At 43.1% G+C, this 17,781-nt stretch overlaps 1 protein-coding gene across 1 annotated transcript; it reads left to right on the top strand.

Annotated features, from left to right (window-relative positions):
* The first annotated feature begins 9,676 nt into the window (after positions 1-9,676).
* On the top strand, positions 9,677-16,918 carry trib1 (tribbles pseudokinase 1). The gene is made up of 3 exons (XM_006787798.3): positions 9,677-10,383; positions 11,198-11,490; positions 14,310-16,918. The coding sequence occupies exons 1-3, from the start codon at positions 10,063-10,065 to the stop codon at positions 14,782-14,784; spliced, it is 1,089 nt and encodes a 362-aa protein (XP_006787861.1). The 5' UTR covers positions 9,677-10,062; the 3' UTR covers positions 14,785-16,918.
* The last annotated feature ends 863 nt before the right edge of the window (positions 16,919-17,781 follow it).

The raw sequence follows: 17,781 nt of genomic DNA, 5'->3' as shown, positions 1-17,781 counted from the left end.
TAATAAATGCATGAACTAGTTTTTCAGCGTCACTCTGAGACAGGATATTTCTAATTTTAGAGATGTTGCGCAAATGGAAGAACGCAGTCTTACATATTTGTTTAATATGTGCGTTGAAGGACATATCCTGGTCAAAAATGACTCCAAGGTTCCTCACAGTGTTACTGGGGGCCAAGGTAATGCCATCCAGAGTAAGAATCTGGTTAGATACCATATTTCTAAGCTTTTCAGTGCCGAGTACAATAACCTCAGTTTTATCTGAGTCTGCTGCATAAAGTTGCATAAAGTCTGCTGACTTTATGCAAGTCAGCAGAGTCTATTTTTGAGAGCCATGGTTCACATCAGGAATAGCAAACTCCAAATGTCCATTTTCTGTCTGTGTTTTTTATGAACATGAACATAAACATAACCAACACCTCCAATCCTGTGTCACTGGCTAGATGAAAATCTCTGACAGTTGCCAGGCTTTTTTTCCTTCTCCTCTTCCTCCTCCTTCTGCTTCTTTATGACTGTTTGAATCATGCGTTCAATATAGAGAAGAAACATAAAAAGGGAATGCTTTTATTCATCGTGTTATTTATAAATATAGATGAACGACTGACCATGAAATGCTGAAATCGCTGAGGAGCCTCAGATGCTCATGATAATATTTTAGCCTGGCTGACTGCATGGTGCACTCCTTAAGTGTACTGTCCACCTTATCTGATATGTAACCGGTAGTGCTACCAAGAAAAAAAAAGAAACACATGCTTTGTAAACTGTTGCAGACTACTGTCTGCTGGTCACTTTTCATTTTCTGCAGCTTGAGTACATATATACATGAATATGTGTACGTGTGTTATATATTAGCAGAATTTTGCTGTACACATACGAAGAATAATGTCTACACCTCTTCTTCCACCTCTGTAATAAAAGCCTAATTTGCAGCATGCACATGCAAGTTTAAAAAATACTTTATAAGACATTTTATAATTTACAGTAACAACAATATTAAGTAATAACATTTTGGCGCTTCCACGTTTTGGTTATTTGAGTGAGCAGATCTCATAGATCAGGTCTCGTGCAAGTTCTGAATGAACTGTTTCAGGCTTTGTTCCGGATGTTTCTTGAGATTTAATTTGCCCCAGTCGGCTCTACAATCTCCCCTTAATTAGCAAGCTGTACCGCCACAATTCACCGGGGACGCCTATGGATCCATTCCTTTGAAAGACTCGAGTGCCAGTTTCACTAGCATCATGTGTACTCCTTTATGATGACATTCTGCCATTGAAACTCAAATACAAACTTCATGAATGTTAACCCACATTTTCAACATCCTTTAAAACTGATGAAATGCCAAGAAACGCAGGGCCTAATTTTCAGCAGCCACACAGTCTGCAGTTAATGGAGCAATGCTCGGCTTTCATCTCTCTCCCGTGAATTGTAGCGCAATCATATCATTAAAGGCTCTGCGTTAGGTAATTTGTGGAGTGACAGGTTGTTGTAGCCTGCTGAATGGTAAGTGCGTTTGTATACTCCCAGACACTTTTGTCTTTTTCTCCTGAATGGTAAGCGCGTATGCGTACACACAAACAAACACTTTTGTCTCTCCCTCCTGCTCCTCGCTTCCTCTTTTTCCCGTTGGCCTGGCCCTCGTACAAGCAGTGTGTTCCAATGCATGGGAAATAATTGGCCATCCCTTTCATCATAGGATTATAAGAATAAATCTCCTTTTGGAGCAGAGAAGTGCTAACAGTCATTGAAATCCTGTTACATGGGGTATTATCCTGCAATTAATTGCTTTTTCCAAACGCTAAGCTCCTCTCTCCCCCTCGTGTTCACACACTTTGATAAATTCACCACTGGTTGACTCACTCTGGAAAGAGGTTGGGGGTTAAGGGACTTGTAGAGGGGATTGCTAACAAATACGAATCTTTTTTTTTTCTGTAAATCTGTCTCACTCGTTCACTTGAAGTGTCATTAATGATGATCCAGCCTCTTATGTTTTGGCTGGAGGATGTGCTTTGCACCCTCGGTTATTGAAATGAAAAGAGACTTGAGGATTTGCTCGCTTATGAATATAATTTTGTGCAGGTATGTTAAAAGCGAGCTCCGTTTTTGAACAAAAGCCACGGCTTATCTTTCATCACGCCGCACAGAGGAGATTAGTGAGGGTTGACACTTTCATGTGCCATCTTCTGAGGTGGCGTTTGTAAAAGAATATTTTTAACACGGCCAATTTAATAAATCAAAGCGAGTGACACCATGGGGGAAAGGGTACGAGTGGGAACACTAAGAAAGGACAAGTGAAGAAAATAAGAGGCATTTACATGTTTTTAGCTACAGTATCTATGGTCTACCAGTGGGGCAGGCCACCTCAATTGTTGATGCAACCATAAAAAGAATCTTAATGGCTCTGCTGATCCCCTTAACTTTTCTCACCTCAGTCAATCCGCTGTGACTTTATGGTAACACAGAGGCCATCAAAGCAACTGGAGTGATAATTTTGACTGATCTGTAATCGGTCGCTTCTACTTCCCTACCTCTTTTTCCTTTTTCCTCAACTGAGCGGACAAATGACGCGATTCACTTCTTGTTTCCTTTCGCTGTGTTTTCTCATTCCACTGACAGTGACATCATGGACTCGGCCTGTCTGAGCAAAGGCTACTTGTGCAACCTCAATGATGGGCCGGTGACAGTATGGTGACGTATGTGTTTTGCGGCTACAGCGCACACACACACACATGCATACACAACTGTCATTCACTTCCCATTAACAACAGGAAACCCCTTGAGTCATCCTGGAGTGGAACTCTGAGAGTAAGACGAGCTATTTCAGTGAAATCATGTGTTGAAGAGTGACTGATAAACACAGAGTTGTGAAATTTTTGTTCTTGGGACCTGAAGGGAAGTGAGCTGATCTTTTCAAATGAAATTCTGCTGATGTAGGGCTGAAGGGGGGTGCCTGATACATGTGAGTTTTCCAGTTAAATTGCATTATTGCACCAAAAAAGGATAACTGCGCTGTTTCGCTTTGAATTTCGTGGGTTACAGTGGGTGAACGTAATTCCCATTTTCTCACACAGTGCACTTCTTTCATCTTCAAAGTCATTTTAGCCTCTTATGTGTAAGATCTTAGGATGTTTAAGCTATTTTGTGTTTGTCTTGTGTGCTTATTAGTGCTGCTTATATAGTCACAATACAAATTAATCAGCTAGTTACACCAGCCTGCTTTCAACTAGAAGCATGTGTTTATTGTGTTAGTAGAGGCTGGGTTACAAAGTTACTCATAAGGATTTTTAAACACCAATGCATGAGTTATCTTCTCAACCAGGTGAACTAGTTAATGGAAAAGGCTCAGAGGCCAATTAGCTGGTTAATAAACAAAAATTAATTAAAAATAATCCAAGAAAATCACTCAGTGCCTGAACCATACAAGGCAGAATGGATTAATGTTTCAGGTTGTTCACTCCTACTTCTAACTCTACCATCTGCATGTTGCATTGGACCAGGTAATGCGTTTTCCAATCTTCTGTTGTCCACTTTAGGTGAGCCTGTGTGAATTATAGGCTGGTCATTTTCTTCTGACCTCTGATATTAACAAGACATTTTCATTCAGAGAACAGCTGCTTAGTGGCCTTTTTCGTACCATTCCCTGTAAACCCTAGAGTTGGCTGTGTGGGAAAATCCCAGTAGTTCAGCAGTTTTTGAAATACCCAGGCACCAGCAATCTCACTTATACTCACTTTCTTCCTCATTCTGGTGCTCAGCTTGAACTTCGTCAGGTTGTCTTGACGTGTCTGAATACTTAAATGCATTGAGTTACTGCCATGTGATCGGCTGATTAGATATTTTCATTAACGAGCAGCTGCCAAGGTGTACCTAATTAAGTGGCAGGTCAGTGTACATATAGAATATAAATATATTTCACTGCATTCAAAAGCTACAAAGTTGTTGGGTTTTTTTTGTCCAAAAGACTTCATACATCCTCAGTCACATCAAGAACATCTTTACGATTACAAATTGATCAGCAGTCAAGACAAGAGCCTATAGTGGGCCATGATTCGGTCCACAGGCCCTATGTTGATAAGTGATGGCCTACATGGTCACCAGATCTCAAACTGGTTAAACCAGAAAAAACTGTAGACCAATAGTGTATCTACCCATCATATAATAACCAAAAAACTTTCTTTGCTCAAAGCAGAACTCATATCAATAACACCAGGTTATGTTTACTGCACTGAAAGGTCTGAAGAAGCCGTTCCCAACTATGGTCAAATACTACACCTGTGCTTTGGACGACACACTGCCCTAAAAGTCATTTCTGGATTTACACTGTTGGAGATAACTCCACGCCCCACGAAACTGCTGACAGGTTATTGCCTCAACCTCTAAACATGCCTTTTGCACTGCACTTCTAGACCAAAGTCTTGCACCTACTGTGACAACATATCAGTACTATTTGGTTGGAAATTTGAAGAAGAAAAATATTATAGGTTCTCAGTCAGGAAGATCATGGCAGTCATGAGTGCTTGACTTGGAGGCCACTGAACTTGAAGATGTTTGTTTTCTCATCTGAGAGTCTTCTTTAGTTCTGAAGACTGATAGAGAATACCTCTCATGGACCTGTCACCTTAGAGGTGGTCTTTTTATCAGACTATCAAATTTTCAAAAAGAAGTCACACCTTGGCTCTTGCAACCCTAACAACTCAGATGAGGACATGGTTGGTGACTCTCAGAACACAGGGTTAAATCCTGGGACTCCCCATCAGCTGGTAAAACTGAGGAAGCACCTTCATTTGCAAGGTCTTCAAAAACCTATAAACAAAACCCAGATGCCTTCAACTCAGGCTCTTAATATTATAAAATATACAAAGAAAAAACATTTAAAGGAACTTCCTGCCTTCTGAACCACAATAAAGATGACAAAGCATGTAGGTTTGCTTTGCCAATCATTCATTTACAAGAACTGTCAGCCACAAAAGACATATTAACATTAGATAGCACTTCGTGTGAACGCTCTGTGGACAGCAGATGAAGGATTTAATTTTTCAGCTTAACTTTACAGCTTCTCAGAAGACCTTTGGGGAAGTCTTTGTGCTGAGTATGTGCAAATATGACACCTCCCCTCTGTGAGAACAAATGTTTTCAATCACAGGGGAACAATGTGTAGGGGTGTGTTCCAATGTAAAAACAATTAATGCTATAAAACCTGAGCTGAAAATATTGTAAAAATTAAAAGAATGCATGAAACCTAACCTGGGATTGAATAGCACAAATATCTGTGCTGCCAAGGAGCCAGTGAGTCTAAGCTAACCTACCGTGTCTCAGCCCAAAAGATCAAAGAAAACGTGATGGACAGATTGGGATAACTAACAAGGACGGCAGAAATGTTTGGCCAGACTACAGTCTGGAGTCCTTCCACGTGAAACAATCTCCATCTCAGCTCCTGGTTTGATTGATTGTCCTTGAGGTCAGTCTAGGTTGTAAAAATATAGAGCATATTCAGTAGGAATGATTATTGCGGATTGATGGCTAATTTTGGTTGGGACCTCAACACTTGAGTTCATGCAGTTCACAATCTGGGAGCTTATGTGAGAATATACACTAGAAAAAAGGAGTACTGCATGCTTTAAACCAATGTTTTTTTTGTTTTAGAGGCAGAATTTTTATCTTGACAGAATAGAAAGGCAATATTTTTTTATTATAAGCATGCAGTTTAAAATCCATTGGCCCACTTCTATCTCCCACACTCTAATTCAGCATTCATAGCAAACTGTCAGCTGGCCAGAGAAACAATGGTAATGGCAGACAACCAGACAGTTGGAGAAAACAAATTCTACTTTGCAAATGTCATAAAAGAAAACAGGCTGCGTGATACCAACAGTGGAAATGATGGGCTTGTGAAAAGACTCATATAATGTCCCTACTTCCTTCTGCTTCTTCCAGATTTACAAGAATAGGATCCAAGTTCAGCTGTAATTATACTTAACTGATATCATGAAGTTTGTGAAGCTGTTACTTTGTCAGAGAAATACAGATCAGCTTTCCTTTGCTGCAGAAGAGTTTTTGGGGGGAGGAGTTTAAGATTTGCGGTGCAGTCACTAAAATCATTTGACTAATACTTAACAATGATAATAATTTTAACAATGTTAGCAAATAAATGCATACTACCAACAACAGATGTAAAAAAAAAAATTAAAAGTGAAAGTGAAAGTTTCACATTTGGGTCAGTTCCTGTCTCAAAATGTCAAACTTTACAGTTGAAATAAACATGCTGGGGGAAAAAGGTTTGGGGCTTTACATTAGATAAATATGCATAGAAGATTCAAAATATTTTTAAATCGTAAAGCTTTGCAAAAAGCAGTGTATCACCTTTTAAGTGGGTGCTTATCCAGTCACTAGCTGTTTGCTAGCCTGCTAGCTTGACTGATCTGGAGCTCCCATTTTTTCACTGTCAGGATGCTTTTGGAGCAGTTTTCATGCAATTAACTGAAAAGGATGTGAATAGTTTTGTGTCAAGTTTAGTAACAGTGCTTCGGTGAATGTTCAGTCGAAGTTTGTTTGTTTCTCTGCAATGCATGAATGGACTCTACGGGTGCACCTGGCTAACCAAGTATGTGTTTGCTTGTCAGGGGTGGCTGTAGCTCAGGTGGCAGAGCGGATCAGCCACTAACCAGAAGGTCGGTGGTTCAATCCCAGGCTGCTCCAGTCTGCATGCCAAATATCCTTGGGCAAGATACTACTAACCCCATGTTGCTCTCCGATGCATCCATCGGAGTGTGAATGTGTATGAATGTTAGATACTTAGCACTTAAGCTTAGAAGTGCTTGTGTGAATGGGTGTGATTGGGTGAATGAATTAGCTGTATAAAGCGCTTTGAGTGCTCGGACAGAGTAGAAAAGCGCTATATAAGAACCAGTCCATTTACCATTTACCATTGTCAGACATGGCCAAACATACTCACATCTGTCTCCAAAAAAACTAATAAAAAAGATTAATGCTAAATTACTTAACTGAACTCAACAAATGTGCGATAACGGGATAATTTCTGTGGTGTTACCATCAAGATAGATAACAGATGTTTCTCCATCAATTGCATGACGTCAGATTATGTCAATAGACGCTATCATTCACTGGTGCAGTGGGTAACACATAGCGCAGAGGTTCTTCATTCAGATCCTGGCTGCGAGGCCTTTCTGTGTGGGGTTTTCTGTGTGGGGTTTGCATGCCGTCCTTGTGTTAGTGTAGGTTACCTCTGGGTATTCTGGTTTCCTCCCACAGTCCGGAGAAATACATGTTAGGTCAACTGGTGATTCTAATTTGGCTATAGATGCGAGTAAAGTGCAGTGTGTAACGCTTTTTTGGGTCAAAAAAAAGAAAGAAAAAACAGTTCTAAAAAAACAAATCTTTAATCTCTTTTTTAACATATTACAAAACTAAACTAAACTTAAAAAAAAACACACATGAAAGAAGCATTCTCACTGTTTAGTCATCATGTTTAACACAGAAACTGATAACATGTGGAAGATTTAACTGTTTTTTTAATTATTATAAAGCATCTAAAGTATCAACAGAAAGAGGTAGCCTAAAGCAGGCTGAGCTGGTTCTGGTGACTATACAGCTAACTTGAGTTACTGTCTCACATCTGCAGCTCTGTTAATTGCATGTGTCTGTGTACGTTGGTAAAACTGAGCATGAATGAAAAGTAACCCACAGTGATGCCTGGATGTCAGCCAGATCAGACTTGAACTATTCTCAGAGCAGATCAATTCCCAGTCTCTCTTTATTGCTGCCAGTGGTGAGTGACTCAGCTAATTATAACAAGGAAGATCATGCCCTGAATACTGTTTTCACTTCTAGCTCACTGGCTACTCAGTAACACTCCTACTCAGGCACCGTATACATGCACATACCCACACACACCATGAGGCCCACACTGGCTGACCGGCTATATATACTGCTACAACCTGCTGTTCGGCAATAAAATCTATATTGTGTAGTTCACAGCCCACATATCTTGATGTGACTTTGCGTGATGTGATTCCAGCGTGAACTCTCAGTTACACTGATACAAAATGTGACCTTACATGCGCACAAAAGCTTTCTTTAATCACAGCCAACACAAATAAGTCAGCTTTTCCAGTATCCTCCTAAACACTGTGTCACGCACAAACAGATTCCAAACACATAATCACTTTGATGTCACATAACAATAAACCTTCAGTACCTCTGCCTCCCATTCCCACAGTGACTGCTCATCCTGTTTGTTCGACTTCTAAAAAAGAGAAAGAGGGAAGGCAGAGAGAGAGGAAACCTGTTCCCGTGCCTGCTCAGCAGCATGACAAAGACACTTGCTCACAGAGACACGCATGCATCAATCAGTTGAGTGAGTCACCTTTTTCGTAGGACGACCACTGCGCAAAGAAAGAATGCAAGGCCTAAAAATAACAGGCATCATTCCTATGGAATCTGCAGCTCATCCATGTTTGGACAGCCTGCAGAAACAGGTTTGCATGACCTTTTTGAATCAAGCTGTGCCCAACCGCTGTGACCCGGTTAAGTGTGTGACATGTTGTGGAAGGAACCGTGTTAGAGATGTGAAAAGAAACGACTGGGAACGGCTTGCTTCTGATTGGCAGGATTGGCCGCACTAAAGAGGTTTGACGGTGCACACGCGCACAGAGGCCAGCTGGTGCTCTGTGTTTTCAGTGAATGCTCAGTGAGCCTCTGCTGCAGCCACTGTGCTCATTCAACATAAAGCAGTGGAAAAAGAGAACTCTTGCGCAACACGCACATGGTCACGCGTGTGTACACACCCCGACAAACGCACACAAACATGCACATTTATAATTGCCCAACACGACTCGTCTCAGCGCTCATCACAGGAATGTTTTTCAAACTATATCCTGCACTTCACCCTTGAATTCTTGACGGTCCATCGTTCGCTTGATTTTTTTTTTTTCCAATATCATTGCATAATTCTCATAAAGGATTGCACAGCATTTGGCTCCTTTGGTAGGGGTGCTTGATGTACAAGTGGTTTCACCTTAGCCCGGCTGCTATGATGTTGTTTACAGAGCCAAGCTGGCATATTTTTCTGTGAGTTCTTATAGCCCAACAAAACTACAGCTTTACGGGGGTGAGTCATATCCACAGACCCAGCATGGGAAAATATCATGGTGTTGTTAAAGCCAGAGTTCAAGCTAGCACACTGAAGCTTTTTGTATGGGCTGGTTCACACCTGAAGCCCAGCGTTTTGAGAGCAAACAGTTCCGGTGCCACGCAGAGGTCTGTGGAGAAAATGTTACAACTGGCAATAAAGGGCAATAAGAGCCGAACACTAAGGAACAACTGAGTCAGACAAGGTACTTCAAGGATTGTTAATTATTGCCTAAAACATGTGCATGCTTGATGAGGCAGCTGATAAGTAACAGATGATTTCTTCACTACTCTCATCAGCTCCTCAAGTTCCTTTGGTATCAGCAAAAAAAAAACCTCTTATGGGGGAATTTGAAGATTCATGACATACTGGTTAGGAAAAATAAATAAATAATGTTTGAAGCATATGCTCACGCAGTCGTCTGAGAAAGCTAATACAGTGGGTAGTGTCATCAGAGCCGCGCTGAGCAGGATTGCTCAATGGTTGTGTCACCAGGAGGCTGGACTGGTCGGGCGGAGTGTTTGAGCTCAGAGCTCAACATCACTGGAGCTCACTCACTCTCAGCCACTCTTTGAGTGTGAGGCGGTCTCTCTTTCTCTGTGTCCTCTCTCTTTTTTCCTCTCTCTCTCTCTTCTCTCTCTCTAACAAACACTGACTCTGGGCTATGAGGGATCGGATTTTTTTTCCTCTCACCAAAAGTACACAGACCTCAGAAGCCACGAGCACTCACTCTACAGAAGGACGTCGATTTGGATTATTACCAAAATCCGCTGAAGTTTCTTTTATGTGTCACCAGTGCTGAGTCTTCTACGGAGAAATGGAGAGCACAGTTTGTAGCTTATTTTAACCGTCAAAGGGAGCATCTAAAAGCAGACGGAACGGACCTCGCTTCTTTTCTTTTCTTTTTTTTTTTTGCTTTCATGGTGAATCGGCCTATCAGGATGAACTTGCAGTGGAGCAGCCGGGCACCTTGCATCCGCGCGGGGAGACTCGCGCACAAGCGGCTTGATTCAGACGATCAGCCGCCGGCCAAATGCGCCCGGCTGAGCGCCGAGGCTGGGGACACGCAGGGACTCCTCGGTACCTCTCCCGGATCCCCGGTCAGCCCCGGCTTAACCTCTGTCCCACCGACTCACCAGGGACCGTCCAGCATAGGATCGTATCTACTTCTACCTCTGGCGGACCGGGAATGCATGCACAGCGCGATGAACACCGATACTGGCAATGAGCTACTGTGTAAGGTATGCGCAATCCAGTCATTGTGCAATTTCTTTGAATGAAGGATGTTTCAAGACATCCCATTGCCCAATACCCTGTCTGACATGTCATCCGTATTTGGCTGACTTTTTCACCAGATGTCATTCTCACGCGAAATGTGTCACGATTTCCGTAATAAAAGTCTGACTTCATTGTATATATATATATATATATATATATATATATTTTTTTTTTTTTTTTAATGTCTGAACCTGATAAGGCTCCTTTCATTTTTACACGTCGTGAAAGAACAGCCAAACCCTGTGTTGCCTGTTTTGTATTGTGGAAATTCAGCCTATCATACTGAAGCCCACCAATCCTTGGCACCGGTGCTTCGCACTGTGTCTGTCAACTGGGCTCATTTGCATACACGTCACCGCAGTACGCCACGCTGTGACACACAAAAATGCAAACATGTGAGGCAAAAAAGGCTCTCGTGATAAGGATCTTTTCCGATAAGGACAGGGTCCTTCACTGTTCCAGATCCCTGTTTATTTTGCATGATAGACCTGCAGGCGTTTGGCTTTGTTGATTAATAAAGTTAATCGCTTCACGCTTTGATGATTCATTTGTCACGCGCTTGCAAAAGCAATGTATTGAGCTGGAATCAAAGCATATCCCAAGCCTTTTTTATGTCGCTGCCAAATTTTCATGGTTGTTTACTTAGATGATCATTAAGAACACACTGACCTATTGCCTCGTCCTCCTCCTCCTCACACTCACTCACTCTCTCTCTTCTCCTCCTTACCCATCTTTCTCCATCCTGCATCCCCCCTTTTCCTCCCATCTTTCTTCCAGGTCTTTGATATGGGGGTATACCAGGAAAAGATCAGAGCCTATGGTATTCTACCAGCACACAAGAATGTGGCCGGCATCAGGGACATCATCCTCGGTGAGCGCAAGGCCTACGTGTTCCTGGATAAAGACTTTGGGGACATGCACACTTTGGTAAAGAGCTGTCGCCGACTAGACGAGGGACATGCCTGCAGGCTCTTCCGTCAGGTGGCCCTGGCCGTAGCCCACTGCCACCAGGCAGGCATTGTGCTGGGTGACCTGAAATTACGCAAGTTTGTCTTCACTGATGACAAAAGGTGAGGATTTAAAGTCCTGCTGCAGCGTCAGATTCACCTGTCACGATTCTCAAATTGCTCTCAGTCCTTAACACTGATCTCAGCTATACAGATTTATTTGAATGCTCTCAAACGTCTAGTGTAGTGGCACATGCCAGTGAGAACACAGAGCGAAGACAGCAGCAGCTGATACACACACAGGCCATGTGTGCAGATATCAATGTGGGCACAGATAGAGTAGGAGGTTCTGTACTTGTGGAGGCAGACTGCTTAGCTTCCCAGATTTTCGCCCTCTCTGTCTGTCTCCCTATTTCACTCTCGATGTGTCTCTTTGTATGCAGTGTTGTGTGTTTGTTTTGCATGCTTGTGCACAGGCAAGCATGTGTGAATGTGGTGGGTGGTAGTTTGGCAGAGCTGCGAGACGAGGCTGCTGAATGAGAAAATCATACCTTCTGTGGTCTATATCTTAGAATGCATTTATTACTCATCATTTATTAATAAATTACATCATAGCAATGCTGCAGGATAACTGGCGTGTCCAGCAAGATTTCATTCACTTACATCCATGAAGTAGTATGCTTTGAACCTGCTCCCACACACACACACCTACACACACACATCTAAATGCCTGCATCTCCCAGTGCCAGATATAGTTCAGGAAGATACACAAAATCCATGCTTGCAAAACAGTTTGTCGCCTCTTTGCCCTTGCGTCACTCTCTTTTCTGTAAGCGTCCACTGATCCCCTCCACCCCCCCAATCCGGCTCTCCAAAGGGCCTTTTTCATGGAGACTTTTGAACAGTAACATTCTTCAGTCATGACCTCTGGGTTAGCTGGGTTACAGTCGATGAATGAGAGCAGACAGCCAGTGAGAGAAGTTGAAGTTAGTCGCGTCCCTCTGATAACTATATGGCTGCAGAGCGATGAGTCACTGTGTATATGGGCAGAGGGGAAGAGGGGAGGGAGGGGGGGTGTTGCACAGCTTTTTTCTTTTTTTCTTCGTGCGTGTGCATGTGTCCGTCCATGCATGTTCGCGCATTCAGAGCTGTAAAGCTGCGGTCCATTGCGAGTTCAAGTGGCTTGTTGCTGGCAATTCAGTATTTCGTCAACGGAGCGACGGCACTGCAACATTAATGTTGGTAGGCTGACCCGCTCGACCCGTGAAGATGTGTGGTGACGGCATCTTTTTTTTTCTCATACAGACTTTTCTGTGCACTTTTTGTGGTAACATTTCAAAGCGCCACTACAAAAACAAAAAAAAAAAAACTAAAAAGCATCCTGTCATGACTTTGAAAAACTAACCTGCAGGCTTTGCTGATAACATTAAACGGCTCTGTGACATAATGGAATTTGGCGGTATTCGTTTCCAGAAAATCAGCTTTGTTCACCCTGAGATCACCTCTTTTGCTCTTTTGTCCAAACACAGACAGACAACAACTTAAGGCTCACTGAGCTCTTACGATTCTGCATGACCTCATTTATTCCGTCATCCATTCCTCCAAAATTCACAATCAGGCATCTTTCAAACCCCAGCGCACAAGCCGTGATGCAATGTCCTGGCCAACAATGCAGCGGCCGAGCCAGCGACAGAGAAAGTCACAACATTTTGACAAATGCTAGCTGCATTCGCACACACACTCGCGCACACACACACAGACATACACAGTGCAGTTGGGAGAGCCAGTTTAGGAAAGGTGACTAGCACTCTGAAGCATGCAGAGCTTCACAGTCAGGCCAGCCTTCCCGTGCGTCACTGATGTGGCAACAGCCATTTGAGGGTAATTATGGGATGGCTGGCGCCGCAAGTGTGGGACCCAGGTGCAGATAGCCTCGGCTCGAGAAAGAGAGAGAGAGCGAGAGAGAGAGGAGGAGGAGGAGAGGAGATATGTACTCTCAACAGTAGGATGAGTCATTCTCTCCACCCCTCTAACTCTCTCTGTTCTGTTTCCTTTTCTGTCTCCATCTCCTTTCTCCTCTCCTGACATATCTCCTCCACTATCTCGCTGTTTAAATATCATTTGCTTTTCCGTCTTGGTCCTTCTGGCTGTCACTCTTTTCATCCTGTCTCCGTGGCTTTTTCTTTGTCTGCAGTCAGTCCATCTGACATCTCAAGTGTCTCACTGGGACGAACCCCCGAGACGGAGATACAACAGAACTCTTTATGTGCGCTTCACTTGATGAAATCCCCTCCAGTCATTATACACAAATTAAATTAGAACTAAAAACAGTCTGTATCTGCTGCTGTAAAAAGAAAAAAAAAAAGTAGAAAAATGCACGACATATTTTTTTGCCCATGGAAATGGCAAAAGTTTCCCATCAAATGTTCTATCTTTGCGCAAGAGCGTTTCAGTGGTGAGTACCTCATCCTGAAAAAAAATGTGCTCTCACAGTCTTAGTTGCTCTGCTGCAGGACTAAATGTACGTCCTGTCATTAACTTGGCTAAATATAGCATTGTGTGTGTGAGAGTAAAGGAGGAGGAGGGGGGTGTTGGTGTAGTGTATTTATGTGTGTTTACATGACCATGTGAGTGCCAGGAAGTCATTGGAAATTTGCTTAGGCAGCTCTGCTTCTTAAACGGGAATCACAGTGGCGCACTTGGGTCGTAGTAAGTTCACTTCTGTGTGTGTGTGTGTGTGTGTGTGTGTGTAAAACTGTCTGTCCATCTGTCTGTTGCACAGACTAAAGCTAGAGGAAGGAAACACACTGTACTTATCCTGCTTTACAGTAAAATTAAAGCCCTCTCTTGTGGTTATTTGGCTCAAACATACATATATTGACATTTTGTGCCATTGAAGTCCATTCCAGATATCTTGACCTTTGTTTTTACTTGCTTTACAGGACGCAGGTGAGACTAGAAAGCCTTGAGGACTGCCGTGTCCTGGAAGACCCCAAGGATGACTCTATGTCAGACACCCACGGCTGCCCTGCCTACGTCAGCCCAGAGATCCTCAGCGGTTCCACGCCTTACTCCGGCAAGATGGCCGACATGTGGAGCCTCGGGGTCATGCTGTACACCATGCTGGTCGGCCGCTACCCCTTCCACGACCCGGACCCGGCCACACTTTTTTCCAAAATTCGCAGAGGCCAGTGCTGTTTGCCTGAAGGTTTGTCTCCCAAGGCCAAGTGTCTGCTCCAGAGCCTGCTGAGGAAAGAACCCTCTGAGAGACTCACAGCAACTGAGCTGCTCGCTCACCCGTGGTTCCACGTGCCACCGTCGTCCCGGGAAGCGGCGCTGGGTGACCAGGAAGTAAGCTCGGCCGAACAAACGGTGCCATCCTTTGATGCGGAAGAGGACGACGACCTCTTCTGCTGACGGATTCGATTTGAGTCTGACTGAGGGACCAAAACAAACTATGAGGGATTCATTGTTGTTTTGTTTTTGTTTTTTTGTTGTTGTTTTTTACATTGGCACTTTTTAGAAACCCATTTGTGTACTGTTGTGTGTACATACACCCTCAAGCTTTCTACAAAATCTTACTGTACTGTATTTTGTTGTCGTATACATGTTACTCGCTAAGGGCATTGTTCACAATGATCACTCATTGTGTTTCTGTATGTGTGATTTGGAAATTATTTGGTGCTAGAAGAATTAACCATGACAGAAATAAGCCAGATCGTGTTTTTTAAAAAAAAATCTCCACAGGCTTCTCCAAGCGTGTCACGGGAATTTAATACCCAGTCGGAGAGAAGTCATTGATGTTTGTTCTCAGCGTGAACTCATGAGGCTTCATAAAGCATTAGCTGAATCTCGAGCAGGAGGCGAGGAGACCAGGATGTTGTTCCTCTCACTCTCTGACCAGACTGCAGGCTTCACCAGCTGACTCACCGATCAGCTCGAGGACCGCCAAGCACGAGCTTGACGTCTTGAAGCAGACAGTGACATAAAGTGAGAAAGATGGATAGCAGAGGACTGATGTGTCATCCTCAGCGGGACACTACAAAGGTGTCTCACTGCCAATCTGGCACTGTCTCTGCGAATGGAGCACATTTACAAATTTCACACCACGCACAGAAGGTTGAGACAGGCAGGGTGTTACTGGTGTAAGACTGGCAGAAAAATGGTAAGAGCTCGTCACACACACACGATGCTGACACACAGTCCTTGTTAATGGCTAACAGAGAAAAGTACATCTCGGTCATTTTAGCATTTAGAACTGTTAAGACTGTTTAACATTTATGGCACAAGCTCAAAGCTGAATATCTCGCCTAAAGGTTGAATCCGAACACAAATATGAGCATCAGTCCATCCAGCATGTCTGAAATCCTGCATATGTGCAATTGCCATCAGCTAAAACCCAACACTAATGCTTCTGGTTTACCTACCTAAATGCTGGGAGCAACTCTGGTTTTAAACACTTGGCCACATGAATCAGCAGCATCAGAGATTACTGAATATTTCCTGAACCCGATGGCATCAGTGGGATTTCAATCAAAGACAAAAAAGGGAAAACAAGCACCGATGCAATCAAAAAAAAAAAATCTGCATTTGTTCATGAAATGTGCCAAATATGCACTTAAATTAGAAACCGACGCATTGCAGAAAAATGAAGACTTTCCCAGCTGAGCAGTCGAGCCTGTTTTGTTCATTTCTGTCGGAACATTATGTGAACCTGTTTTGCTTTAACAAAAGCCGAGTTGTGTGCTGAGTGTTGTGCCCGTATCACTGTGTTTCATAAACTGAATGACTCTGAATCAGTCGCAGTCAGGCGATATTTGATGTTGGTTGTCTGTTGATGACTCAACACTTGAGCGTGTCTGCAGAGAATGGTGATGACCTTGGCTGGAAGAATCTGTTCAGACTGTTTCACCTCTTTAGTGGTACTTTTTTATTATTTTTAATCTCCCTCCTTTCCTTTCTTCTTGTTTTGAAAGCTACGGATCCATGGAGACTAGTCTTCATAGTTGGTGACATTTTGTACCACGCTCTAAGATACACTATGTTCGTTTGTGAAAAGCATATAGAGAGTTTCAGCCACATTCAAGCTATTATAGCCAGCTGTTTTGCTCTGGTACAATTTATTGACAATGGTACTAAATCTGGCACATCAGAGAAGCGTTGTGCATTAATTTTTCTTTCTTTTTAGTCACGCAGTAGGCTAATAGAGCATCTCGCGGTTATTTCTTTCTTTCATCTGCTCGAGAAGACCAGATGGAAGGAGACTCGTGACAATCGCAATTGTCCTTCATAGCGAAATTAATTTAAGAGGTTAACGATATTGTTTCTGTTTCATACATGTAGAGTGAGTCACGCCTTCATGTGACATGTAAACTGACACGGGTGCACAATCTTCATAATGCACTGTGAATTATGTATTTGTGACACAACCTAGAGGCTATTTTTAGTCCGGATAGGTTACACACAAGAGTTATATTCATTGTATAAAATATGTAAATATGTATATTTGAAATATGTGTGGAGTTGTTGAATAAAGATCACATTTTTCATATTCTCACAGCATGTTATTATTTATCACTGCCACTTGTCTTTCACACACACAGCCATGCAAACGCCTTCCCGGCTCTGATGCGCGCCTCAGAGGTTTTCCTGGAAGAATTCTCTCAGCGCCGCTCTTCATCACCGTCAGGGAGAACAATGCGATTTCCCTCAGCGCTTTCAATTTCATTTTTGCAAGAGAAAAGAACCAAGGAAAAAGAAAACTGCCTCTCCCGCTTTCTCCATCTCTGCCTCTAGCCGTTTACTCTTCTGTGACCTTTGTGTAATGTAACATTTAACTCCTCAAACACACAAATGTCAATAGTGGGTCAGTGTTTCTTTCCTGGAACACACAAGGGGGAGCATAAGCGCTGCTCTCGTTCTCTTTTTCTCCAGCTTCAGCAGTAACTAGGGGAACTCGAGGTCATCCCATCAAACAGTGAACAACAGCACTATTTGAAGTCAAATACTTACATGCTTTCATATCCAATCCTTGTTTGCCTGTGAATCATTTGACCTATAAGAGCTTGGCATATCTCCACCCTCTGTGTGTTATGACTACCTTAGGCATGGCTGGCCGGGGCTTGCGTAAGCGTTGTTCGTGTGTGCGTGCTCATGTGCATACCTGCCTGCATGTCTGTGTGTGTGTGTGTGTGTGTGTGTGTGTGAGAGAGAGAGAGAGAGAGAGAGAGAGAGCAAAAGAGTCAGATTAAGTATCAACAGGGTAACTGGAGTGTCTCAGCTGCTGGGAAGCTGCCAAACGATTGCTTAACACATCAGAGCCGGGCTCCTCCAGGAATGACAACAGGGCCCCTGAAAAGTAGGCTAGTAGAAGGTCAAGTAATGAATATCTGGAGACGTGTGTTGGGGGACTGT

Source organism: Neolamprologus brichardi, chromosome 22 (assembly GCF_056152115.1).
Source record: "Neolamprologus brichardi isolate AB-2024 chromosome 22, ASM5615211v1, whole genome shotgun sequence".
NCBI classification, from domain to species: domain Eukaryota; kingdom Metazoa; phylum Chordata; class Actinopteri; order Cichliformes; family Cichlidae; genus Neolamprologus; species Neolamprologus brichardi.
This window is presented reverse-complemented; position numbering and strand designations above follow the sequence as displayed.